The sequence below is a fragment of the Lontra canadensis genome, unplaced genomic scaffold (assembly GCF_010015895.1).
Source record: "Lontra canadensis isolate GAN:19392208 unplaced genomic scaffold, GSC_riverotter_1.0 scaffold50, whole genome shotgun sequence".
NCBI lineage: Eukaryota > Metazoa > Chordata > Mammalia > Carnivora > Mustelidae > Lontra > Lontra canadensis.
The window spans coordinates 3,907,007-3,934,038 of NW_022631044.1; the positions used below are offsets into that span (position 1 = coordinate 3,907,007).

General features: G+C 38.7%; 1 protein-coding gene across 1 annotated transcript; it reads right to left on the bottom strand.

Moving 5' to 3' along the window:
* Positions 1-9,603: 9,603 nt before the first annotated feature.
* On the bottom strand, positions 9,604-15,678 carry GKN1 (gastrokine 1). The gene is made up of 6 exons (XM_032873605.1): positions 15,612-15,678; positions 13,111-13,164; positions 12,639-12,776; positions 11,336-11,446; positions 10,361-10,508; positions 9,604-9,701 (listed from the first exon to the last, which is right to left on the bottom strand). Exons 1-6 carry the CDS (start codon positions 15,621-15,623, stop codon positions 9,607-9,609), a joined length of 558 nt encoding a protein of 185 aa, XP_032729496.1. The 5' UTR covers positions 15,624-15,678; the 3' UTR covers positions 9,604-9,606.
* Positions 15,679-27,032: the final 11,354 nt, after the last annotated feature.

The following is a 27,032-nucleotide window of genomic DNA, read 5'->3' on the forward strand; positions in this document are numbered from 1 at the left end:
TCCTCCCCTCCTCTGAGGTTAGGCTGTTACCCTGAGACTCACAGGCCCAACCCTCTGATCACACAGATGGTCTTTCTGGCATAACCGACTCCTATCCTGAGTCGTCTCATTAACCTAAATTATCAGGTGTGGTCCGAGAGGACACTGTGAACAACAAAGATGCTCCAATCATGTAGAAACCACCTTCCAGGGACCTGGGACAGAGACCAGCCAAATTCTTTATTACATGCCTTCCTGTCTAAAATAAAATAGTAACCCCTCCCCCATTTTAAATTTCTGTTGATGGTTCTTCTTCCTCCATGTTATTCTCTTCCCTCCTTAATAGTTTTTCATCTTTACTCATATTGGATATTTATTTATATACTGTTTTTCTCCACCACTGGAATGTAAGACAGGCACTTTCTTTGCTTTTTCCCTAGGGTCTAATTTAGTGGCTAGAAAAGTCCATCATATAGGAGGTGCTCAATAAGTTAAAGATAGACAGACAGACAGACAGAAAGATAGATAAATGGCATAGAGTTGAACTGGGATGTCCTGTTGACAATGCTCTTAGTTAAGGGAACCAAGCTGTGATTTTTGTCTGATTTGAATCTTGTGGATGAAAGCAATGCCAGGAAAGAGGAAGGTTAAAGCCTAATTTGAACATCTGGGTAGGAGTGATTTAAATGGAAGGTTTGGCATACTTTCGCTTTGATTTTGTTGTACTTCCTGGTATTGCTGATTGGCTATTTTTGATATTTAGGAATTGCAAAAATCAGCTAATAGACATATGTGTCTGTTGAGATGAAAGTTCCTTCGAAAACTTGACTTCAGGTGAAAATTTATTAGTTAATGTTTTGGAAGGATCCACTGCTGGAAGTTTGGTTTAAACTATACAGTTTTGTCAGAGGTGCAACTGGGAAGAGGACCAGAAAGATATTCAAATAATAGGCGAGGATACTTTTTTTTAAAGATTTTATTTATTTATTTGGCAGACAGAGATCACAAGTAGGCAGAGAAGCAGGCAGAGAGAGAGGGGGAAGCAGGCTCCCCGCTGAGCAGAGGGCCCTATGCAGGACTTGATCCCAGGACCCTGAGATCCCGACCTGAACCGAAGGCAGAGGCTTTAACCCACTGAGCCACCCAGGTGCCCCAATAGTCAAGGATATTATCTGCTCCTCTGTGGTGCCTCTGGGGGTTATGAAGTCACCAAAACTTCTGATGACCCTGCAGGCCAGCTCTGTATGCTCCCTGCACATCTTCTGACCCCCGTGGCACGAAGCACACTGGGCAAGGCTCGGTTTGGTGTGACTTCCTCAGGCATCATTGAGGCCAAACAAAGTGCACATGGGAAAGCACACTGCAGGCTTCCATGCTCTGATTTAGAGCCTGGCAGAGAACAGACTTGGCTGCAGTGCACCTCAGGAACAGCGGCTTCGCTCTGCAGACCTCTCGGCATCCTGGTGCTGAATGAGCTCGTTTTCACTTACTCTTCTGGGGACACGGGTCAAAGGCTGCGTGTTTGGAACCACAAGGCTCAGAGCTGATCAAGAGATGAGAGGCCTCTGCTTTATGTCGGAATGAAAGGGCAGTGTCTTTCCATCCACACTGGTCTATCCTCTTATGGTCTTCAAAAATTATCTTACTTTTCGTGCTTTTAACTTTTAAAAATTGTCATTAAGTATTGAGTTAGTGCATGAGACTATTTAAAAATGTAGGCTGAGTATAAAGAATAATGACCTCGCCCATAGCCATGAACACTCCTCCCCTCAGTCTAGTTTGAGGCAGAGGGACGACCTCGCCGCAACCTTGGAAGCCTTCCATCCGCCCTCCATGAACCCTTCTTTCCCTCTCGGGGGTGCACAATTACACCGAACTCTGTGTTATCGTTCCCTCGCTTTTAGTCATAGTTTACCACATTTGAAGGTGTTTCCAGAATAAAATGCATGCGTTGTTTAGTTTTGTGTATGTTTCAACTTTATATAAATACAATACGTTGTCTTCTGCGATTCCTTTTGTTGGCCGAACATTGTTTTCCCTGGAGTCATCCATGTTGTTATGTTTGGCTCTGATTAATTTTGTTTTCTCTTTGTGATGTTTGGTATTCTACCAAGTAAACGGATCACAATTTATTTATCTGCTCTTCTGCTGCCAAACATTCGGATGGTTTCTAGTTTTTTGCTGTTCCAAGCTCTGCTGCTTTGAACACTCTTGTGACATGTTTCTGGATGTCCATATGCAAGAATTTCTCTAGGATATATATCCAGCGGTAGTGTTGTGCCATAGGAAGTTCACATCTGCAGGTTATTAGACAATGCCCAGTTGTTTTCCAAGGCAGTCTTACCAACTCGTGTTACTAATTCATGGCCACGTACTGTTACTCTGCATCCTCTCCAGCTCCCAATATTAGACTTTTACAGTTGCCAATAGGTTGGGAATAAAATGATCTGTCACTGTGGTTTTAATATGCATTTTCCTTATTAGAATGAAGGTAATAGCCCTTCATATCTAGGTTCACCATTCGGGGTTCCTCTTCTTCAAGAAACATATTTGTGTCCATTTTTCTATTACTTATTCATTTTTTTCTTGTTGGTATGTAGGAGCTCTTTACATAATTTCTGTATTACTTTTTTATCCAGTTTTTGTGTTGCAAATATCTCTTCTAGTTTGCGGCTTGCCTTTTTGCTCTATTTTTGGTGACTGGATAAAAAGACTTTTTTTTTTTTTTTTACGCTGAAATATGCCAAATTTTATTTTATTTTATTTTTTAAATTAACATATGATGTATTTTTTGTTTCAGGGGTACAGGTCTGTGATTCATCAGTCTTACATAATTCACAGGGCTCACCATTAGTACATACCCTCCCCAATGTCCATCACCCAGCAACCGATCCCTCCCACTCCCCTCCCCATCCAACAACCCTCAGTTTGTTTCCTGAGATTAAGAGTCTCTTATGGTTTGTCTCCCTCTCTGGTTTCATCTTGTTTCATTTTTCCCTCCCTTCCCCTACGGTTCTCTGTCTTGTTTTTCAAATTCCTCATATCAGGAAGATCATATGATAATTGTCTTTCTCTGATTGACTTATTTTGCTTAACATAATACCCTCTAGTTCCACCCATGTTGTTAAAAATGGCAAGTGTTCTGCTTTTTGATGGCTGCATAATATTCCATTATATGTATATACCACATCTTCTTGATCCATTCATCTGCTGATGGACATCTAGGCTCTTTCTATAGTTTGGCTATCATGGACATTGCTGCTATAAACACTGGAGTGTACATACCCCTTTGGATCACTACGTTTGTATCTTTGGGGTAAATATCCAGTAGTGTAATTCTTTTAATGCAGAGAAATTTATCACTATTTTTACTTTATGGCTAGAGCTTTTTCTGCAAAGTTTAGGAAATCCTTCCTTCCATCTGTAGTCCTGAAGTTACTGTTCTTTTTTTTTTCCACTATAACTTTTGATGTAGTTTATTATAGAGCAATAAATAATACAAGGAGATTGAGAGATCAGATGCTTCTTTCTGTACTCACAAAAGATGAAGGCAGAAAGTAAGTAACAGTTCTTATAAAAGACTTCTTTTTTTTTCTTGAAAGAGTGTCTTATTTATTAAAAAAATTTTTTTGGATTTTCTTTTTTTTTATTGTGTTTAGTTACCCACTGTATAGTACATAATTAGTCCTTGATGCTGTGTTCAACGATTCATTGGTTAAGTATAACACCCTGTGCTCATCACAGCAGGTGCTCTCCTTAATACCCATCACCCTGTTACCACCCTCCCCCCACCCCATCCCTTCTGAAACCCCCAGATTGTTTCTTGGGGCCCATAGTCTCTCGTGTTTCATCTCCCTCTCTGATTTCTCCCCCTTTGGATTTCCCTCCCTTCCCCTATGGTCCTCTATGCCATCCGCCTCCTCTCCAAGGCTGTTTGTTATACAAACATCCCTACAAAAATAATTGAGAGCAAAGAGCAGTCCGTGTCTCTACTCATAATATGTATAGAAACATCAGGGACTCCTGATTTTGCAAGCATATTCTAAATTTAGCCCATCATGTACCACACACACTCTTGGCCTGCTGAGAATTTGTTTTGAATCACACTGAATCTATAGATTGAGGGAGAGCTGACTTCCTTATAAAAACAAGTCCTCTGATTCATGGCTGTGGTCTCTTGGCACTTACTTAGTCTACCTTAATGTCTCTCAAGAAAGTTCCCAGAGAAGTCTAGCATATCTTTTGTTTAACATATTACTTGGTAAGAGTGTATCCCGTCTTGCCTCAAATTCCTGCTGCGTCTCCCTATTTCATCCAGGATAATACCTGAATTTCTCACAATGGCCAAAAGGCTGCTCATGATCTGTCCCTCTCTTAACTCATCGCCCTCATCTCCTCTGCTCTGTTTTGTTCATTCTCCTTTAGCCACACTGACTTCCATACTGTGCTTTTAATGTGCTAGGCACACTTCTGGCTTAGGTTGTACACTCTTTCCTTTGCCTGTAATGCTTTTCACCCAGAACTACTAGTGTGGCTAACTACTTAATCTCCTTTTGTCTTTCAATATCACCTTTCTTTTCTTTTTTTTTTTAATATTTTATTTATTTATTTGACAGAGATCACAAGTAGGCAGAGAGGTAGGCAGAGAGAGGAAGCGGGCTCCTTGAGGAGCAGAGAGCCCGATGTGGAGCTCGATCCCAGGACCCTGAGATCATGACCTGAGCCGAAGACAGAGGCTTTAACCGACTGAGCCACCCAGGAGGCCCTCAATATCACCTTTCAATGATGTCTAGCCTACATACCTATTCAAAATTGCAAACTGTCTATTTCCTCCTGGCATTCTTGATTCCCTTAACTTGCTCTGCATTTTCCCCTCGGTATTTATGATTTTTCCATCCAACTGTATTATACTACGTAATACTATTCTACCAAATGTCCTACTCTTCCTTTATATATTTGTTCTTTTGTGTGTTAATTGTATTTATCCTTGATACCTGTGTCCTCTAACTAAAATATTAGCCACCTGAGGCAAGGATCTTTGCATTTGTATTGGATTTCAAGTGTGTGCAATAGTGCTATGCCTGTAGAAGTTATTTAAGAAATATTGTTAATTAAATTGATTTTTCCAAGTAATGTTGTATATTTTGCTGCTGTTACAAATGCTATTTCAAAATCAAATTTCTATGTTTGCTGCTGATATATAGAAAGGCAGTTTATACTTGAAAGCCATTTTTTAAAAGCAGGAATTTCTTTCTTTCTTTTGAGAGAGCGAGCAGGGGAGAAGGTAGAGGGAAAAGGAGAGAGAGAATCTTAAGTTGGGCATGGAGATGGATGTGGGGCTCCATCCCATGACCCTGAGATCATGACCTGAGCTGAAATCAAGAGTTGGACACTTAACTGACTGGTTTAAAGTTCCTACAGGGAATCTTTCTAAATGCTTTGACTCCTATGAATTATCTGCAGATTTTTTTGTATTTTTACACAGAAAACTATGTCATGTGGGCATAATGGTAGATTTTTCTTCCTTCCTCCCTTTCAAATCTTTATATTTCAATTTTTTTTTTTTACTTTACTATCTTTCAGTGTAGTGTTTCTAGGAGTTTTGATGACAGACATTTGTCTTATTTTTGTCTTAAGAGGCATGTTTCCATTGTTTTTCATGATACTTACACTAGTTCTTTTTAGATAATCTTAATTAATAAAGTTTCTTTTGATTCCAGATCTTCTGAGAACTACTTGTTTATTATGAATGAATATTTAACTTTACTATGGAATATTGCTACTGTTGAGATACATCATAAGACTGTTGTCTTTTAATCTTTCAATCTGGCACAGTACATGATTAAATTCCTAATATCAAACCAATTTGCATTACTAGAAAAATCCAACATGGTCATGTTACAGTCAATCTTTTCTACACTTTGCTCAATGGATTTGCTATAATTTTGTTAAGACATTTTTGCATCAATATTCATAACAAAGATTGTCCTGTACTTTTCTTTTCTTATACGATCCCTGTCGAGTTTTGGAATCAATTTAATAGTATTCTCATAAAATGAGTTGGAGAGGACTCCCCACTGCCACTGCCCCCGCCAACATCCACCTATACATTTGAATAGTTTTATAACATTAGAATCTGTATTTTCAAGTTTTGTTAAATCTCAGTATAAAAACCACCTTGGCCTGGAATTTTCTTGTGTAAAGTTTTTAAACTTCTGAACTATCTCCATTACTGGTTATAGAATGATTCAGTCTCTGTATTTCTTATCGAGTGAGCTTTGGTAGGTTCTTTCTTTAGAAATTCAGTTCACTTACACTTTCAAATTTATTGGTAAAGAGTTGTTCACAACTTCATTTTATTAACATCTCAGTATCTGTGGCTTCCATGGCTTAGTATCTTCTTGTCTGTTTGCTTCTAGCATTGCTTGTGTTTTATCTTAAAAAAATAATTAAAAATTTGTAGTGGATGTTACATGATGTTACATTAGGTGCCTCACATAGTGATTTGACAAGTTTGTACATTACTCTTTGTTATTAAGCTTTGTTCACAGGTGCAGCTACTTAATCTATTCTGTTGTAGTGTTACTACAATATCACTGACTGTCTTCCTTACACTGTGCCTTTTATTCCTGTGACTTCTTCATTCCATAACCAGAAGCCAGTACCTCTCAATCCCCTGCTCCCATGTTGCCCAATCCCCAGCCACCTCCCCTCTGGCATCCATCATTTTGTTCTCATAGTTATAGATCCAATCCTGCTTTTTGTTTGCTTATTCATTTGTTTTTTTGTTTTATTTTGTAGATTCATTCTACTTGTTTCTTTTTGGATTTCTGGTCATTTCTACTTAAAGTTTGTCAATTTTATGCCTTCCCAAAGAACTACGTTTTGACTTGTTGAGTCTTACTCAACAAATATTTATTTTTTAAAGCGTTTATTTATTTATTTGACAGTGAGAGAGAGATCACAAGTAGACAGAGAGGCAGGCAGAGAGAGAGGGGGAAGCAAGCTCCCTGCTGAGCAGAGAGCCCAATGCCGGGCTCAATCCCAGGACCCTGAGATCATGACCTGAGCCAAAGGCAGAGGCTTAACCCACTGAGCCACCCAGGTGCCACAACAAATATTTTTTGTATATTGTTTTCCCTATCTTATTAACTTCTGATATTGTCAATATTATTTCTCCCCCCATTTATTTTTGATATTTTATGCTTTTCCCTCATTTTTAAAGTTGAATTTTTTGACTCAATTTTCAACCTTCTTTTATGAAATGAACATTCAGACTATAAATCTTCCTCTATCCATTGCTATAGCTGCCACTCATGATGTTTTGAAATGTAGTGCTTTCATTATTGCCCAGTTTTAAATGCATCCCACTTTCATCATGAATTCTTCTTTGACTCATGTGTTACTTAGAAATATACTGCCTAATTTCAAAACAAATGTAGCTACGTTGTTTTATTTAGAAGGGAATATTTGTTCTCTTACTTAGCTTGAAGGCAGAAAAATGTGTTCTTTTTTTTTACACAGATTTTTCCTTTATTTAAATGTTCACATTTTTAATCTATACATTTTTATTTAATTTTATTTTTAATAAACATGTAATATATTTTTATCCCCAGGGGTACAGGTCTGTGAATCACCAGGTTTACATACTTCACAGCACTCACCATAGCACATACCCTCCCCAATGTCCATAACCTCACCCCCCCAACCCCCCTCCCCCCAGCAACCCGAAAAATGTGTTCTTTATGATGCCAATCATTTGAAATTTTTTGAGACCTGATTTGTGCATTAACATGTGATCAATATTTGTAAATGTCCAATACATTCCCAAGAGTAATATGCATTCTGAAATGTTCTACATATGTTCATTAAAATAAGCTAGTTAGTTGTGTTAAATGTTTTTATATTCTTAGCTGCTTCATCTATAAGTTATTGAAAGATGTGTCAAAATCTTTAACTAGGACAGTGAGATTGTTAAATTCTACTATAATTTTTATAATTTTTCCTATATGTGTATATATATATATATATATATATGAAAATGTCCTAGTGTATACAAAAGGAAATGTCCATGAAGAGCTTATTTATTTATGAGATGGAGAGAGAGAGAGAGAGAGAGAGAGAGAGAATGAGTCCAGGGAAGGGACAGAGGAAGGGAGAGAAGCAGACTCCCCACTGAGCAGGGAGCCCAATACGGTCCTAGATCCCAGGGACCAGGGATCATGATCTGAGCTGAAGGTAGATGTTTAACTGACTGCACAATATATTTTGATAGGTGTATATAACCTAGAATTTTTATATCTTCCTAGTGAGTTTAATTTCTTATCCTGAAACAGTGACTAGACAATTCTTCTAAGAAACATGGGATTCATCAGTTCCCAAAAGTCAGTTATATGACATTGTATCCAGCTTGTGAATCACATGTTTCTTTCTTTCACACTGCCAGTGACAGGGCAGTATGTAAGACCTTGATCTTTGATGGGTTTCCACATTTCATGGCTTCAGGGTATTTTGGAAATTTTACTGCTCTGGTAGTACCTGTCATGTGAATAGCAATTAAATTGCCTCAGCATAAAGAAAATTATTATAATTGCTTCCCAAGAAGGCCTGGTAAATATTGCATTTTTTCCGAATGGTGGAATCAATGTCTTTTGTTCTTATGGTTCTTTAGGGTATCCCATCTGAAGACATTAGCATGGATTAGATATCCTCTTATGGCATCAGGACTAAAAAAATATGTATGGGGAGCATTAACAAAAATGAACTGAGTTTCATATTGTCACACACAACATTTGGGGTCTCTATTTTTTCTGAGCTCTTTCTTCTTCAGCGAAGACCCCATTGCTGCACCTTCACCAGGTGACTCCACTTCCCTGGTCAACTGTGATTCCTTGAACCAAACAGAGTCAGGGAAAATTGGAATTGGGCCATTACCTCTTGAGGGAGAAAGGCATATAAACATGGGAGTTGAGGCTAATATTTTGGTTCAACCCTCTTCCACCATGACAGAGCCATCTGCAAGATGGAAAGAAGAGAGAAGCAGAATTTAAAGAGGAACAGAGAAGAACTAAGAAGTGGCTTCAGGGAGAGAGAAGGGAGACTTGGGTCTTGATCTCAATATACTTCTTGGTTCCAGTCTCTTTGATTTTCTTGCCCTAAGATTATTTTAGACACTCCAATAACCTTGCAGTAACCCCCCACCCCTCCTGGTGAAAGCTGGTTTGAGCGGATTTCTGCCCTTGCTGATCTGAAAGATTACTGTGCACATCAGCTGTGGATCTGGCTTCAGATCAGTGGGATTGTCTTGGATCCATGCCCAGAACTGTGGTTAGTAGTATCCAAAGCATCTGAAGGGCTTCTTTATAAGGGACAAGCCCTGAATATAAGCTAACCATTGGGTCCCATGCACCCCAACAGCTTCCCACCATCATGTTGCACTTTTGAGCCTGTGTGTTCCAAACAGGAATCATAAGGAATTTAGTGCTAAGTAGGTTTATTGAAACTTGAAGAGGCCAAACATAATCAGCAGAAAACATTTCAGAATGACATGAAAAAAATCATCAGAACCCGCATTTTTTGCATTGACTCTTCTGATGACTAAACTCCAAGTGACTTTTTTTTTTTTCTTTAACTCTCAATTACTTCTCCACAGTAGGAAAAGTTGAGAAGCAACAATACATTAACATCGTAACAACGACTTCCATAAAAGAACAGGCTGGCCCCTATTAAAAAGAAAAGAAGAAACTGTTATCAGTATCTTTTCAAGGACTCGTGTGTGTGTGTGTGTGTGTGTGTGTGTGTGTGTGTGTGTGTGACAGTTTCCAAGCTAGCTATGTACTAATTTCAAGATCAACCTACCTCTATCACCTGTCTAGCTATTTATCTAGATTTAATCAATCAATTCAGAGATCTGGAAAGTTGCTGTTATATTAGGTAGGTGGATACTTTGTTTTTCTGCAAGTCATTCTTTGAAGGTGCAGAAATTAAGTGAGCTGTAAAGAGTCAGTACATTCTATTGGCATTTTCTTTTTCTTTAGCAATTCAGGCCTTCCTTTAAATATATCTTGCAGTAACTCCAGATCCACTCTTGAAAGGCAGTATTTACTTCCCAGTGGCAAAGAGCACAGAATCCAACGCCAGAATGCTTGGGACTGACCCAGACAAGAGACCTGTGACCTCTCCCTGTGCCTCAGTTTCCTCATCCAGAAAGTGAGAATAATAATAACTTATCAGGTAAGACTGCCGGCAGGAGCTCCTAATTTAACACACGGAAAGCACGAAGCAAGTGCTGAGTGGTCGGTGTCTTCTATGGACATGCCCAAGAGTAGTCTGACAATCCCAGCAGCAATACCTTGGAGTGTACTCCTGAAAGGCTACTCACCTTTGATCTCCTCAGCCATGTATGTTGGAATCCCCCTGCACATGCTAGCAATGGGTTTTCCTAACTTGCTCAGGTCGTTGACTTTTTCCGGGTTGACAGAGTACCTCAGGCCCTTGGGAGGAGGTCCTCCTGGTCCTTCACCCTGAAGCTGAGTGTGGAAAGGAAGAGAGAGAATGAACGCCCAGCCCAGTGGTTTGTTGAATGAGGGTTGGGTACCAGGTCTGCAGGCGGTATTGCCGGCTAGTTTTTTTCATAATCAGCACCCACCCTGTATATCTCAGAATTTCTATGTTCCAAAAGATTTCGCTGATGTGCAACCTCAGCTTCTCATAAAAGCAGAAGTCTGAGGTTAAATTTATTCTGAAGCTTGGACCTCATTGGGTCACTTTATATTTCTTGGATGGAGCTGTATGATAATCAGTTTCTGAGAATGCTGTTTATTTTCTCTACCTGGTCAATGAAAGGTGACTGTTTTTCAGTTATAGAAACATGAACTCAGGCAAACATTTTAAAGAGCAATGGGTCTTCTCTCCCTACTTCACTAAGGTTGGCAGATAAAATATAGGACACTCACTTATGTTTGAATTTTAGATAAATCATTTTGTCCTAAATATTGCATAGGACATACTTAAGTTAAAAAACCATCCATCGTTTATCTGAAACTCCAACGTAACTGGGTATCCACTATTTTCATTTCTAAATATAATAATCCCAACCCAACGCTTGTGGGAAAAATGTACTTGGGGAAGTGTAGACAGCTGCCATTGGCTTGAGCAGAACTTTACTCCTCTAACAGAAAAGGCAGGTGTGAGCCACAGCATTGAGGGCTGGCCGCTCCTTTGTCTTAGGCAATTACCAGTTCCTCTTCCCTTTTTGTGCTGCACATGACAATGTACTGTGGTCAAGAGGAAATGACTGTGACCTCATTATTTACTGACCTCCCTTGAGCCAAATTAAAAAGTCTTTTATTTATACCTTCTTTTCCTTCACCAATTTATCAAGAGTTTGAAGAGAGGGCATGGCGTCCTTGTTCATTCTATGCACAATGCATTTCTTCTTGCCAAAGAGTCTGACTGCAGCAAGGTCCTAATAGAGAAGACGGTAGATAGTAAGAAGTAGGTTCCCCAAGGAGCTTTTCTTACAAAAATCAGTTTGACCAGCAGAGGGAAATGGAACTCCAAGATTATGATGAACTCAGATCAGAGCACCGGGTCTGGCCCAGTTTTGCAATCATTTTTGTTGTTAACATTTGTAAGCCTGGAATACAATCTTCTTGAGGGCAGAGACCCAGAGTCTAACTCGTTGCTTTATCTTCAGGTTCTAGCATGGAGTCCCCCTGCACATGTCTGCTTTGCTGAAATAAACTTGAAATTGCTATCACATTTTAATCTCACATGATCTTCATACCATTTCAAGGAGACAGGTCAGACAGGGATTGGTTTTCTAGTTGATCACACGATAAAACTAAGATGATAAAGAGTTGCCTTTTTACAAAGTACAAAGTTTGTTAAATAAAAAGCTAGTAATTGCAGAATTGGGTCTTCTAACCAGAGCCAAGTGTTATTTTGGTTTGGTTTTGGTTTTTTGCTTCTTTTACTGATTAATATTGTCATTTACATTTCCTGTAATGAAATATCCATTTATGTCTTTTTAGAAGCAAATTGAATATGGACTGAAATAGGCAATAGTGATATCATGCAGGTCTCTCCTCATTACAGAGGGTATCTTCAGGGAAGGCAGAAGGATGTTCATATTTGTCTAACAGCCCCGCAATCCTTGGACATAGTAGATCCTAATTACTTTTCCTTGGTCTGAATTTTGACTGTTTGTGGGAAACATTAATAGGGTTTACATCTAGGGAGTGAAGCTCGGTGACCAAAATAAGCACTTTGACCTACAACTCTATGCTTATGTGCAGACAAATGTTACTTATGATTTAAGTATCATAAGTAACCATGTTACTTATGATAAAGAAATTACTTTATGTAGGGGTGCCTGGGTGGCTCAGTCAGTTAGGTGTCTGCCTTCTGCTCAGGTCATGATCCCAGAGCTCTGGGTTCTAGCCCCGCATCGGGCTCCCTGCTCTGCAGGGGGCCTGCCTCTCCTTCTCTCACTCCCTCTGCTTGTGTTCCCTCTCTTGTTATCTCTCTGTCAAATAAATAAAATCTTTAAAAAAATAGAAATTATTTTTAATTCTTTTATGGTTAGCAGACATTTTTGTTGTTGTTAAAAAAGAAACATATTTGTAAAGAATGTAAATTGTATGTTGGCTACCTACAGTATTATAGTCCCAGAGGGCATTCCAGGAGTCCCATCCGTTGTTATTGTCCACATTGGCCACATTATGCTCATTGTTGACACTCACTGACTGCTGCCCACTTATACCACTGTTGCTGTTACCGCCAATGTTGATGTCCTAAAATTTATAAGAAATTGACAGTGATTTAATACCATGTTTCTTTGCAAATGCACTTTAGTAATACACTTCAAAAAGTTTAATACTGGAGCACCTGGGTGGCTTAGTTGGTTAACTCTCTGCCTTCTGTTTAGGTCATGGTCTTGGGGTCCTGGGATTGAACCCCAAGTATTCCCTGCTCAGTGGGGAGTTTGCTTCTCTCCCTCCTTTTGCCCCTCCCCACTCTGCTAATGCTGACTCTCTCATGGTCTCTCTGTCTCTCGCGTTGCACACTCTCTCACATAAGGAAATAAAATCTTTAAAAAATTTATAAAAAAATAAGTTTAATACTTACAGTGGAAGCAAGGGCTGGGGTCAGAAAGACTCCAAGAAGTCCAGCGAAGACAATCTAAAAATCATAAGTAATATTGGTCTACTATCACATGGCAAAAAAAATGCCCTCTTTTTTTCTTTACCCAAGCTTACAAAAAATACTAATTTTACCACACTGTTGAGTGGTCTGTCTTTTCTTCTTTGACCTTTGTATTCTTTTCAGCCATAGAAAGTTTTAAAGAATGTAAGATTGTAGTTTGATTACTTGTAGCAATCAGGTTATTGTGGTGTATAGTTTTAAAAGTATTAATGTAGTTCTTATGAAAATATATGTAATAATAATATTATTATAATATATAATATATAGTGTTATATTATTATAAATTATATGTACATTATATATAAATTATAAAATATATATAATATATAAATTATATATTCATTTATATATTTATTCATATATTTATTATATTTATTTATTATTTATTATAAATATTCTTATATTTTATTATATATTATATTATATGTTATATATTTTAAAATATGATTATAAATATAAATATATTTATTATAAATATTTAGGTATGTTATATATAATTTATATATTATATATTTATATATTATAATTATATAATACATATTTATATTATATATAATATATGCATAAAATATATATTATATATTATAAATTATATAATATATAATATATAGTAATATATATTATATAGTTATATATTATAATAAATATATAAGAAAATTAAATTAATTAAGAATTTAAGATTTAAAATTAAATTTAATTTTAATAAAATTAAAAATTAAATTTAATAAATTAAAATTTCTTATAAAAGTTTTTCTTATGAAAAAACTATGCATTTTGAAATATTTCATTTTTTATGAAAAAACAGCATATTGAAAAACACATTTGATAATGAATAACATACACGATATGCAAATGGATATAGGTTCTGAGAACTATGTCAGAAAATGATTTACTTTTCTTATTTGATCTGGAATACTTTCCTTCCTTCACAGACCTCCTAGTAAAAAAAAATACTCTTCTTATATATAAAAAAAAAAAAATTAAGCAACGGATCAGTAAGCAGCCTGGCTGCTACTGAGGGACTGAGGGTGGAAAGTTCTGGCTGTCGAGTGTGGTTGGCAGAAAGGAAGTCAGGCACTGTCCTAGGGTACCTGGATTAGTCATTTGTCACTGGGTACATGACATTAGTTATCAGAACACAGAGATTTTATACAGGTGCCTGATTCCGAGTACCTATTAGCATTTCCTTGGCCTGGGACAAACTGGTCTGAGATCTGCCCTAGTGATTCAAGCTAATTGTTTTATTTGCTTAATTTTTCTCCTGATAGCTTAAGAAGGAGGTAAAAATGAGTCTCTTAAACAGTGAGAGATGGGGAAAATTTAAGAGATCTACTAGTACAACACAGTCCTTTCACATATGAGGAAGTAAGCTTCAGTTGTTAAGTAACATGGTCACGCTTATCTTGGCTTGTCACAGCAGAACAAGGAGAGAAACCACATTTGACCTGGGCTCAGAGCTCCTTTTTTTAAAACTGTGCTGTTATTAGAGCTTAATTCTAGGTAATCATTTACATTTGCAACTCCACTCTGAAGCAGCGGCTGCTGTAATATAATGTTTAGTATGTTAAAGCATGAAGACATCCATTGGATTTCCAGCCTCTCTGTGTCTTGCTATAAGTGACACACAGTGCCACCAGTTACTTTGGTGGAATTCTGTGGTCTACCTGCCACGCTCTCAGCCTTTTATCTGGAGCCACAGGGAAAATGCTGCACTAGCTTCATGCTTCAGGTGTTTTCATGGATAAATGACTATGGTCAGGGTTCAGGAAAGCCATTCATACTTGGAGATCCATTTCACAGCAGAGAACGTGACAGTAAGTCTCTCACCCATCTCATTCAAGAATCTGCTTGTTGTTTTTCCTGAACATGCTCGGGAATTTTGGTCAAAAGAGGAATTCAGTGGGGCACTTGGGTGTCTCTGTGGGGTAAGCTTCTGCCTTTGGCTCAGGTCATGATCTCAGGGTCCTAGATCGAGCCCTGCATCAGGCTCTCTGCTCAGTGGGGAGCCTGCTTCCCCACCCCACCCCCCCTTCCTGCTGCTCTGCCTACTTGCTATCTCTCTCTCTGTCAAATAAATAAATAAATAAAATCTTAAAAAAAAGGGGGGGGATTCAAGAATGTGGAGAAAGATCAGGCATTTTCTAGGGTTTAGGGACTGCCTGCTTTGGGACCAGCCCTGAATCAGGAGGACTGGAAGGTAATTTCATTAAGATAGCATGAAATACAACATTTAGACAACTGTCTACTCCCAGTACAACTATCATTCTCCACAGAGATGCTTATAATTGCCATGATTCAATGACAAGAAAGGAGATTTTCTTAAAACAATGGCGAATTGTCCTAAGAAGCAGACCCCTCTTAGCTGAGAACGTTAACGGTCCTTAATCATAAGATAATACATTCATAAGGAAAAATCTACTCACTGTGAGCTTCATCTTGGCTTCACCAAAACAACGGAGTAGAGAAGAAGGCAGGCATGAACTCAGACAAGAACACTTCTCATATTTGTACTTACCTAGATTTACTCAAACTAGGTGTGACTAGGTTGGGCCAAAGATTTATCTTTCTCCATTTTCCATATCTGTGCCATGGTTCGGCATACCAGGAAGCCTTTGGGAATATCAACCTGCTTGCCAAGGCACTTTGACATGGAGCCCAGCTGACTCATCACTGTTGAACTTGAAGATATCCCAACAAACTCAATATGACTTATGATAACTGCTGGTCCAACGGCAGCTGTGGGTGTGGGTATTTTACGTATTTGGTGTCACTCGGAGTCAGAAGAAGAATATCCCTAAAATCAAACAAGAACATAGATGAGAAACTGTGGACACCCTTGGACTTGCAGATAGCAGGTCCAGTAAGGATGTGGGAATAGTTTCCTCCTTGTACTGTTCTTTGAACCCATCTTGATGGTTTAGCGTAGGCAAAATGTGTCTATTAGTGACTCCCAGCACACCTGCTTCCTTTTCTGCACTCCTGAGCTCTCTCAGTGGCACCACGTACCACACACAGTACACAGAGAGTGCCATGCATGCCACCAGAAATCCTGGGGGCTGTCTTCAGCAATGTCTTCTCACCACCATGTCTAGGCATTTACTTAACCTTGTCATTTTGTCTCAGAAGGGCCCCAGGACTCTGGTCTTGTCCACAGCTTCTTTCACCAGAACTTTTATAATAGTAGTGTGATGGATCACTCCGGTCACTGGTCTCTCATATTCCAGCACGTTTTTCCCAAGGTGATCTTTCTAAAGTACATCTATAAATAGACACAACTCTTCTATGCGAAGAAACGTTCACTGACAGCCTGCAGGACGAACTTTAAACTCATTGGAATGGCACAGAAGGTCTTTTAGAATTAGGTTTCCAAAACCTCCCCCGCTGCGTCTCTCCTATAATCCCGCTACACCAGATTTCCCGCAATTGCTGGAATATTCGCTCTACCCCTTTGTGCATGCTGTTGTCCCACCTTGGAGGGGTACCCTTTTGCTTTTCTTTAATTCATAAACTGCTATTCATTTGTCAAGGCTCCGCTTAAATACCACTCCTTCCAACATACCTTCCCTACCTCTCAGGGGAGACTCCCCCCCCACCGCCCCCGGAGCTATAAAAGCAACCTCTCCTTTCATTCATCTCTAGATAACTTAATTTTCAGAAATTATGTCAAAATAATTTTTAAAAAATGTTTTCAGCAGAAACACAGGGTAGAAACTGTCTCTTGGCCTGACAAGGGAATGCTTAAAACAGTCCTGGAGATGAATTAAAGTTTTAATTTTTTTTCTACGTTCTCCTCCATACTGAACCTACTAAAGCAAATTGCCGAAGAGGAAAACTGTATTTCATTTATCACTGATTTATAAACACCCTCTTTAGAAGCCGTTCTGAGATCATGATTGTCCTTGTACATGTGGACTGGAACTTAGGAGGGGGCTACACAGTTATAAAGCTTGATTCACTAGCAATGCCTCTTTGAAAATGTAAGTGGGTTAGTGTAGCTGTGATAAGATTTTGTTCATGTTTTTAATGTGTCCACTAATTTCTTGCAAACCTAGTTTTTAGCTGCAAAAGATCAATAAACCTGGGGTAGGGGGAGAAGACATAGGTGAAGAGGCCTTCATCTGCTTTAGGAACTGTCACATCCCTGCAAAGTCAAAGAGGGGACAGCACGGTGCCTTTAGGTCCAGTCTTGGGTAGTCACTTTGGTATATGAGTACGGTCTAACACACTTTTTGCATGTAATACCTTACCAAAGGTTCAAGGTTGACATTTTTTCCAGTGGGCCTGTGAAATGCTGGTGTGGAGGATCCTCTGGGAAATGGACACATTGTGAGACAGATAGAGAGCCGATAGCCGATAGATAGATAGATAGATAGGGTTCAGACTCCAATAATGCCCTGCTTAGAGACTGACAGTTTACACTCACGTATCAAGTGTGCTAAGACATCTGTAGGGGAGAAATCAATGTCGTGTTGTTTCATGCAGATTCCCCTAAATTTAATTGACCATAGAACCTGGTTGTTTTCCTTTTCTACTGATTTATTTTTCCTAACACTCCTTAACGTCCCTGAGGGGTACCCTCCTTAGGGAAACAACAATTGTGCTACATCTGAGGATACAACCTGGACGTGAAGAGCCACTTGGGGAGCTACTGGTTGGAATGAGGGGCCAGGAGACCTAGATTCTGTTCTGCTACCTTCTTTCTATGAGTCTCATACACTCTAGGCTTTAGATTTCCTGTGGGTAAAAAAGAAGAAATTTCTCCTTTATACAACATTATTTCAATGGCTCCAAAAATCACAAGAACTTCTTCCTCTGTACTCTGTGAGGTAGTTATGGAAGTGCCAAAGGTGGTGGGGGGTCAGGGGGTCACAATTCTTGTCTCATCTAAGGCCAAAAGTCCTAAGGAAGTGTGAGTGAGTCTCTTGTTCCCTCCCATAAATGTTTTGTGTGTTTCTTTTCATTCCATAGGAGAAAGGAGAACATGTCAACTTTTTTGCCACCTCCACAGAACTAGAATATACTCACATACACCTGATGCCCAATACGCCCATTTTAAAAATAAGCATTGTGGGGCACCTGAGTGGCTCAGTGGGTTGAGCATCTGACTCTTGGTTTTGGGTTGGGTCGTGATCTCAGGGTCCTGAGACTGAGCCCCAGGTCGGTCTCCATGCTCAGTGGGGAGTCTGCTGAGATTCTCTCTCTCTCTCCCTCTCCCTCTGCCCCTCTCCATGCTCCCACAAGCACTGTCTCTCTCTCTCTCAAAATAAATAAATAAATCCTGAAAAAAATTGGAATTGCATAAAGGAGATGCTCAAGCTAGAATTAAAAAATGCATTATGTTTACTCATTCCGATTTTTGGAGCCAGCTGGAGAGGTGCAGCTTTGCCTTGGTCATGGTTACATAGCAAGGGAGTCCCAGGAGATGGGGTGGCCCAGTGCCCTGGGATTAGTGTGGGGCAAACCAGCACAGGAGTAAACAGGGCCTGCCCTGATCGCCGAGCTGGACGCTAAGCCACGCCAAGAGGCAAGCCTTTATCGTTGTTTTATCTCATGGCTCACACACCCAAAGCCTCACTTTACCCCACATCCTGTTGTGTCAAGCTGGGTGGGGGCTCCCTTGTGTGGAACAAACAGGGAATGCGGTTTTCCCTGTGATAGCTTCCTCCCATAAATCTGGGGGGCCTTTCGGAGCTTCACCGCAGACAAACTTTTATTTTCCTTCTTTTTCTCTGAGTAGAGGAGAATGTTTACTTACTGGGCCTTTCTCATCATTAAATATCCTCCTTCAAGATTCCCTCTCCTGTGTGGACGATGGGTGGACCTCGACGTCATTAACATCCAGGAAGCCCTTGGTAATCTTGTTTTTCCCTTCAACCCTTCCCCTATTTCCCCCAATATTTAGGGTTCAGCTGGCCTTCAGCCTGTTGGACATCCACCATAATCTAGTGGCTTGAGTGTGGAAGCTCCTTCATGCAGAGATTCCTTCCCAGTTTCTTTGCCTCTACTGTTGTTTTCTGAGCATCCTTCGTACCCATTGGACATTACTTGTGACACAGCCCCAAGTCAGACGGTTGGTTGGTTGTGACGTCTGAATACATTGGGTCACCCCAGGGGTGGGAGGGGGGGCAGGTTGGAAAACCCCTGCCTGCTCCCGTGGTCTCAGGGTACTGGGCTGCAGCTTGGACCCTAGTTTCTGTCCCGTGACCCCAGCGGTGGGGGCTGCGGCCACACGTCAAACCTTCCACATGCACTTGTGGCCAGGAATGCCACATCCAAAAAAAAAAAACCAGCACAAGGGCCATGTAAAATAACACATGCACGATCATTGCTAGAAAGCTTCCAATTCCAGAAAAGCCATGCTTATTACATAGTCGTTTTTGCATAGGAAAGAAATTCTTTTCAAATTACAGCAAAGCGGGGGAAGCTCTTTCCTGGGGCATCATCGAGCCCTTCCTTTTTGTTGTTTCCCAGAGGCCCTTGCTTTCCAAAGTCTATATAACTCTGCCTTTCTGTTGCTGCTTGCATGTCAGTCCAGTTGCATCTGCCAAACATTCTGGGTCCCCTTAGAGGCCACCAGTGATAATTTTTATCTCCGATCTGTCATTAACCTTGAGCATGAGAGAGTTGTGAACAGGGTTTGGAAAAATCTTGCTCAAAGAAGGTCTCCTGAGCTATGACATCATTTGCATAAAATATATGAAAGTAGAGATAAAGAGAATTTTGGTAAAAAACTTCATTTTTTGTCATCATGAAGGACAATCGGACCTGGTTAAGTACTTCCATCCTAAAAAGGAGCTGGAGAAAATATGACCATATGAGGAATGGAAATCACCAAGTGAAGGAATATGTTGCTTTCCTAATTATCTTGTAGATGACTTGGAAATAAGAACAATTATTCTGTGTTCGGCGTTCACACTGAAGCAATTCAGAGAAAGTAGTGTAAAAACACTCCCGCGGAAGGTGTGTTCCTTCCCCTGCAGCCCTGAGGTGTGGGGAGGGCCAGACTCAATGGGGGAAGCTGCATATCCCATCCCATCCCACCCCATCCTGGGAGGACCAGCAAGCGGCAGCTGCGGGGGCGCACCTGGGGCCCACGTCTTGGGAGGACCCAGTGCACCCCTTCAGGGAACTGCCTCCTCTGGGGGCTTTGCAGGCAGGAGCTGAAGGCCAAAGTCAAGGACTGGCCCCAAGGTGGCTGAACCATGATGTGGGATTCTGCGAATCCTTGAGTTTTCTGCAGGGTGACTTATCGGAACTGGTTTCCTTTCTACATCTCAGGTAGAAAATATACACATATGCGTCATCTTTCCACTCCTGGAGGAACGCACCTTCAGATGAAGACACTAGGTGTTCAGAGGTGCCTTGGGGAATTCCGAACTTTCATGTTTATTCAATTACCTACTCTTTTCCTACCCACACCCCAGCCTCCAATTCCTGGAAGCGCTTAATAAAACATATCCAGTGGGGCTGATTCTGGAGTGGCCGTTTTCTTTTGAGGTCCCACTGGGTTTAAATAAAAAACCAACTCCCCACATCTAAGCCAGGAAAGTTTTCTCATTTGCTGCTCAGCAGAAGGTCACCAGGCCTACAATCCTTTCTTCGTTTCCTCACTGAAAAATAATCAACAACCACCAGTGTGCCATGCTTCAGCTAACACAACGCCCCAGTTCAGCACAAATGCCACAGGAGAGTCAAGGTTGCCAAACAACTAGTGCTCCTACCCCAAGATCCTGGGGAGAGACAGGGCTGGCTTCATGGACACGGGACCAGGGTAGCTACATGGGGCTCACACTAAGAGCCCCACACTTGAGTTTAATACTTTACAGTTGCCATCTTGAAATTTTTAATGATTTTATTTTGGGGTTTCTGTTCTGTAAGTAAATCCAATGGGACCATGGAGGATGCCCTGGGGGCCTGGAGCCTTGGTCGATGGGTGGTCTTACTTCCTGCCTCTCCCACCTCTGATTCCTACCTTCTACCATTAGGTAGATGTCTTTTTTTCTCAAATTTCAACATCTGCCTGTTGGTTTGCTATTTCTTTTTGGTTCATATGGGAAAATCTCCCCAATACTAAAAAAATGAGTCAAAACCAAACATAAAAACCTTCCCTCAGCTCTACCTTCTGCATACAAAACCTTATTATCTCCCTTCCCTTTATACCTCTTAAAAGAATCGTGTAGATTTTCTGATTCCATTTCCTCACCTCCCAGTCATAACTGTATCCCCTGGGATCTGGCTCAGGTCCGAGGGGTAACTGGTCATGCTGGGACTCAGAGAGAGCAGGGCAAGTCTTGGATGTTGGATGTGCTGGTATCTTTTCAGTACTCATGTACTGAGCAGGTGATTTGACCTCTCTGTACTTTTTGACCCTGAGAGTCTCTTCTTTTTTGAACTTCTCTTCTCCCTTAACATCTACAACACCTCTTTCTCCCATTTGCCCTTCAAGGGCTCCTTCCACCACCCAAACGATGGCTTGCCTCTCTTCTTCCATCTGTCCCTTTAATGTTGGTGTTGGATTCTACCTTGACCCTCCTCTTCCATCATCCCTCTTATTTTCCCTGGAAGTTCCTCCATTCTGAACACATGAGCCACCTCTTCATGACGGAAGAACAGATCAAACCCCACCAAGCTTCAGATGTTAGTTTATAAATGTGGGTATTAGATTACTTCAAACCAAAACATTTTCATTAGTCCCCCAACATGCTGTGTTTCTATAACATATGTAGTCTTATGGCATTTTTAACTACCAGGCAATCAAGACAGGCCTCCCAGCTGTCCTTAGCTCTGCTTTCTCACCCACCCATCCCCGCCTCACATAATCAGTCACCATGGCCTGTAAATGCTACCTTTTCAGTGTTTCTTTTTAAAAATAACTTAAACCACTCCCCCATCATAAAAGTAACTCATAGGAAATTGTAGAGAATATGGAAAATTTTCAAAGAAAATAATTGACATGTCAATTTACTATGCAGAAATAATCACTGATAACCTTTTACCATATTTCCTTTTCACTTCTTTTGAGCCTCTTTTGATCTGTGTGTTACCTAGAAGTGTATCATTTTGTCTTCAAATATTTGGGGATTTTCTAGTTACCTTTCTGTATTGATTTCTACTTTAATTCCCTTGGGTAGACTACTACTACTTTGTATGATTCTATTCTTTTATGTTGTTAAGGTGTGTTTTATGGCCCAGAATCTGGTCTTTCTCAGTGAATGTTTCCTTTGAGCTTAAGAAGAAGCTGTATATGGATATTGCAGAATGAAATATTCTATGTGTCAGTTAGATGTGACTTCAGTTCTCTGATGGGTCCAAGTAGTTAGTTGATTTCTGGTCTGTTCAGCTTATTTCTTGCAAGGATAGGAGTAAGCACTTCCTATGTTGGAACTAAAATCAGAAGTACCATATTTTTAAAAAATCTGTTTTTTCAGTATATGTATACCTATGTTGAGTATGTGGTATTTTTTATAGAATTAAAACCATACCTTACACACAATCTTATAATTTTTCATTTAACATTGTATAATGGATATTTTAATATCCTTAAATACTCTTCACAAACAGAACTTCTAACAGCTGTGGTGTTATTGTTAAACATATATGATACTTGTAATTCTCTACATAAATAATACTGCACTGAACATCTTAGTATATGAAATATGGTACATATATCTGTTTATGCATTTTGATATATTTATAAAAGTTAAATTACTTGGTCAAAAGAATAAGCATTGTTATGGTTCTTTACATACAAATAAATTATCCTCCTGGAAGTGTTTTTAAAAACTCAGTTTGTACTTCCACCAAAAGAACAAGACAATTTTTTCAACTTAGGTTCATTAAGAGAAATAAATGGTATCTTATTAAATTACTGATTTTCAATTTCTTAAGAATTAATGGATTCAATGTGTTTTATTTATAGTAATTGGTGGCTATAATTTTAGATAACATTTATTGTGAACCTACTATATCAGCTACTATTTTGAGTCTTTATATGTATGACCTCATTTCATCTGCCCAGCAATCTTGTGAGGAGTCCTTATATTGCTTTTTATTTATGAATGAGGATATTGAGGCACATAGAGGTCAATAACTTGCCAAAGATCATACCATGAGTAACTGTGTGAAAAAATTAAATTCAAGTGGGATGTATCAGAAGTCTCAACTCTCAACCATCTCCTATTATTTTATTCCTCAAAGCAGGTCATTGCCTGTTAAAATAAATTACATGTGTTCATTTTTCCCACTGTGGATTTATAAAACATTTTATGAGCTGAGGATATTACCATCTGTTTCTTATATATGTTGAATATTTCACTCAGTTTTCAATCTTTTTTTTTTTAAGATTTTATTTATTTATTTGAAACAGAGAGAGAGAGATCACAAGTATGCAGAGAGGCAGGCATAGAGAGAGAGAGGTGGAAGCAGGCTCCCCGCTGAGCAGAGAGCCTGATGCGGCCTCGATCCCAGGACCCTGAGATCATGACCTGAGCCGAAGGCAGAGGCTTAACCCACTGAGCCACCCAGGCGCCCTTCAATCGGTTTTTAAATTTTGCTTATATTTTTATACTTAATGAATATTACTTTCTTAATCAGGTTGAAATAGAATTTATAAACAGTAAAGCTTATCCTTACGACTTTATAGTCCTGAATTCTAACAGATGCATGCAGTCATAAACCAATACAGAACATTATCAATATGACTTCACTCATATGTGGAATTTAAGAAACAAATAGCAAAATTAATACAGAACGTTATCACCACTTCCCCAAAACTTCCTTGCTCCCCATAATATGTGATCTTACCCTTCATCCTCAGACACTCAATCGTTCACCTGTTTTTTTAGTTTTATCTTTCTAAAATGTCATATGGGGTGCCTGGGTGGCTCAGTAGGTTAAGTCTCTGCCTTCAGCTTAGATCATGATCCTTGGGTCCTGGGATGGAGCCTTGTGTTGGGAATCTCTGTTGAGCAGGGAGTCTGCTTCTCTCTTTAGCTCTGTGCTTTCTCTCTCTCTCTCTCTCAAGTAAATAAAATCTTTTTTAAAAGCCATATAAATGGAATTATACAGTAGGTAGTTTTTGGTTCTTGCTATTTTCACTTAGTATAATGCATTTGAGATTCATCTGTGCTGTGTATCAGTGAGTTGGTCCTTTCTTATTGCTAGGCAATATTTCATTAGATGAACATACCACAATTTATCTGCCCAATCACCCACTGAAAGCATTTGGGTTGTTTCCTAAATTGGGTGATTACAAAAAAAGCTATTACAAATATTCACCTACAGGTTCTAATGTGCACATATATATAGTTTCACTTCCCTTGAGTAAACACCTATAAGTGGGATTTCTGGGTCTTGTGATAATTTCACTAACTTAATAAGAAATTACCAAATGGTTTTCCAAAGTGGTTGTAGTATCTTGCATTCCTAGTTGCTCTAAATTCTTGACAACACTTGGATTGTTCACTTTTGTTTGCTGGTTTATTTTTAGCCATTCTAATAGGTACATTATGGTTTTAATTTGCATTTCCCTGATTACCATTAGGGCTAAGCATCTTTTTATGTACCTATTTGCTATCTGTGTATCTTCTTGGGTAAACCATCTTTTAAATCTTTTGCCTATTTTAAAAATTGGAATATATGTTATATTATTATTAAATTTGAAAGTTCTTTATATATTCTAGATATAAGTTCTTTGTAAAATTTGGGTTTTTTTTTTTTGCAAATATTTTCTCCATATCTGTGGTTTTTATTTTCAGGTTTTTAACAGTATCTTTGGGACAGCAGAAGTTAATAGCTTTCCTGAAGTCCATAATAATTTTTCTTTTATGACTCTTTAAGCATGATGTTAGCTGCAGGTTTTTTATAGATGAACTTTATCAAAATGAAAAAACTCCTTTTTTCCCCTAGTTTTTTTAATAGCCGTTATCTTTGACGTACAATGAATTTTGCCAAATGCCTTTCTATCAAGATGGTCATATGGGTTTTTATTTATTTATTTTTAAATTCTTTAAAATTTACATTCAGTTTTAATTATCACATAGTGTATTATTAGTTTCAGAGGTAGAATTCAGTGATTCATCTGTTGCATACAACTCCCAGTGCTCACTACATCAAATGTCCTCCCCAATGCCCATCATCCAGTTACCCATCCCACCGCTCACCTCTCCTCCAGCAACCCTCAGTTTGTTTCCTATAGTAAAAAGTCTCTTATGGTTTGTCTCCCTCTCTGTCTTCATCTTATTTTATTTTTCCTTACTTCCCTCATGTTCATTTGTTTTGTTTCTTAAATTCCACATATGAGTGAAGTCATATGATATTTGTCTTTCTCTGACCGACTTCTTTCACTTAGCATAATACCTTCTAATTCCATTCACTTCTTGCAAATGGCAAGATTTCTTTCTTTTTGATGGCTGAGTAATATTCCTGTGTGTGTGTGTGTGTGTGTGTGTGTGTGTGTGTGTGTGTACCAACAACATCTTCTTTATCCATTCATCTGTCAGTGGACATCTGGGGTCTTTCAATATGGCTTTTTATTTTTATATTCAATATATTGAATGACATTGATTGATTTGCAAATGTTAAATGAACCTTGAATTCACAGGAAAAACTTCTCTCAATTATGATGTATTATTATTTTTATATATTGCTATATTCATTATGTTAATATTTTTGGAGATTTTTTTCATCTATGTTTATAAGGGATTTTGGTCTATAGCTTCTTTTCTCATAATGTCTTTGTCTATTTTTGGTATTAGGATAATATTGGCCTCATAGGATGAGTTTGGAGATGTTTTCTCCTCTCTTGTTTTCTGGTAGAATTTGTGTAGAATTGATACTATTTCTTCCTGAAACGGTAGAATTTGCCTGTGATGCTCTGAGGTCCTGGAATTTTCTTTGTGGAAAGTTTATAACTACAAATTCAATTTCCTTGATTGATATGGGCCTACTCCAGATAGTTATTTCTTCTTGAGTAAATTTTGGTAGTTTATCTTTCAAGAATTCTATTTGATTTAGAATGTTGAATTTTTGGACATAAAGTTGTTTGAAATATTTCCTTATTATTTCCTTATTATTCTGTTAATGGCGTAAAATCAACAGCACTGTGTTGATATTCCCTTTTTATCAGTAGTATTAACAATTCACGCCTTTTTTTGCTTGAACATTCTCTTTAGAAATTTATCGATGGATTGGTCTCTTAAATAAATGATTGTCATTTTTCATTGAATTTTTTTCTTATTTTTCTGTATTCAATTTCATTTCTTTCTGCTCTTATCTTTATTATTTCCTGTTTTGTGCTTGCTCTGGGTTTAGTTTGATGTTTTCAGGCTTCTTAAGGTGAATACTTCAATCATTTATTTGAGGATCTTTTCTTTTTCTTTCTCTATTTCTCTCTTTGTTTCTTTCTTTCTCCGTTTCTTTCTTCCTTTCTGGCCCTTCTTTTTTCTAGTATGAGTATTCAGTACTACAATTTTCTCTTTAAGCTGCATCCCACAAATTCTGACATGTTGCATTTTCACTTCCTTAAGTTCAAAATATTTCTAAATTCCTTGTGACTGACTACCTCTTTAACCCATGATTTATTTAGAAGTGGTTTTTGAAAATGTTCAGATACTTAGGGATTTTCCAGCTATCTTTGTTCCGTTTATATTTAATTCAATACAGCTGCTTGACTTTGCAATTCTTTAATAACTTACAAGTTTAAGCATGTTTTACTTATAATAAATAGTGTAATAATATTAGGTAAATCTTATTGCAAGCTTACTCTGAGCCAGTGACTATTGTAAGTATGTTGTGTATGTGAGCTTGTCCATGTGCACACGGATGCCCTAAGGAGGCAGGCACTT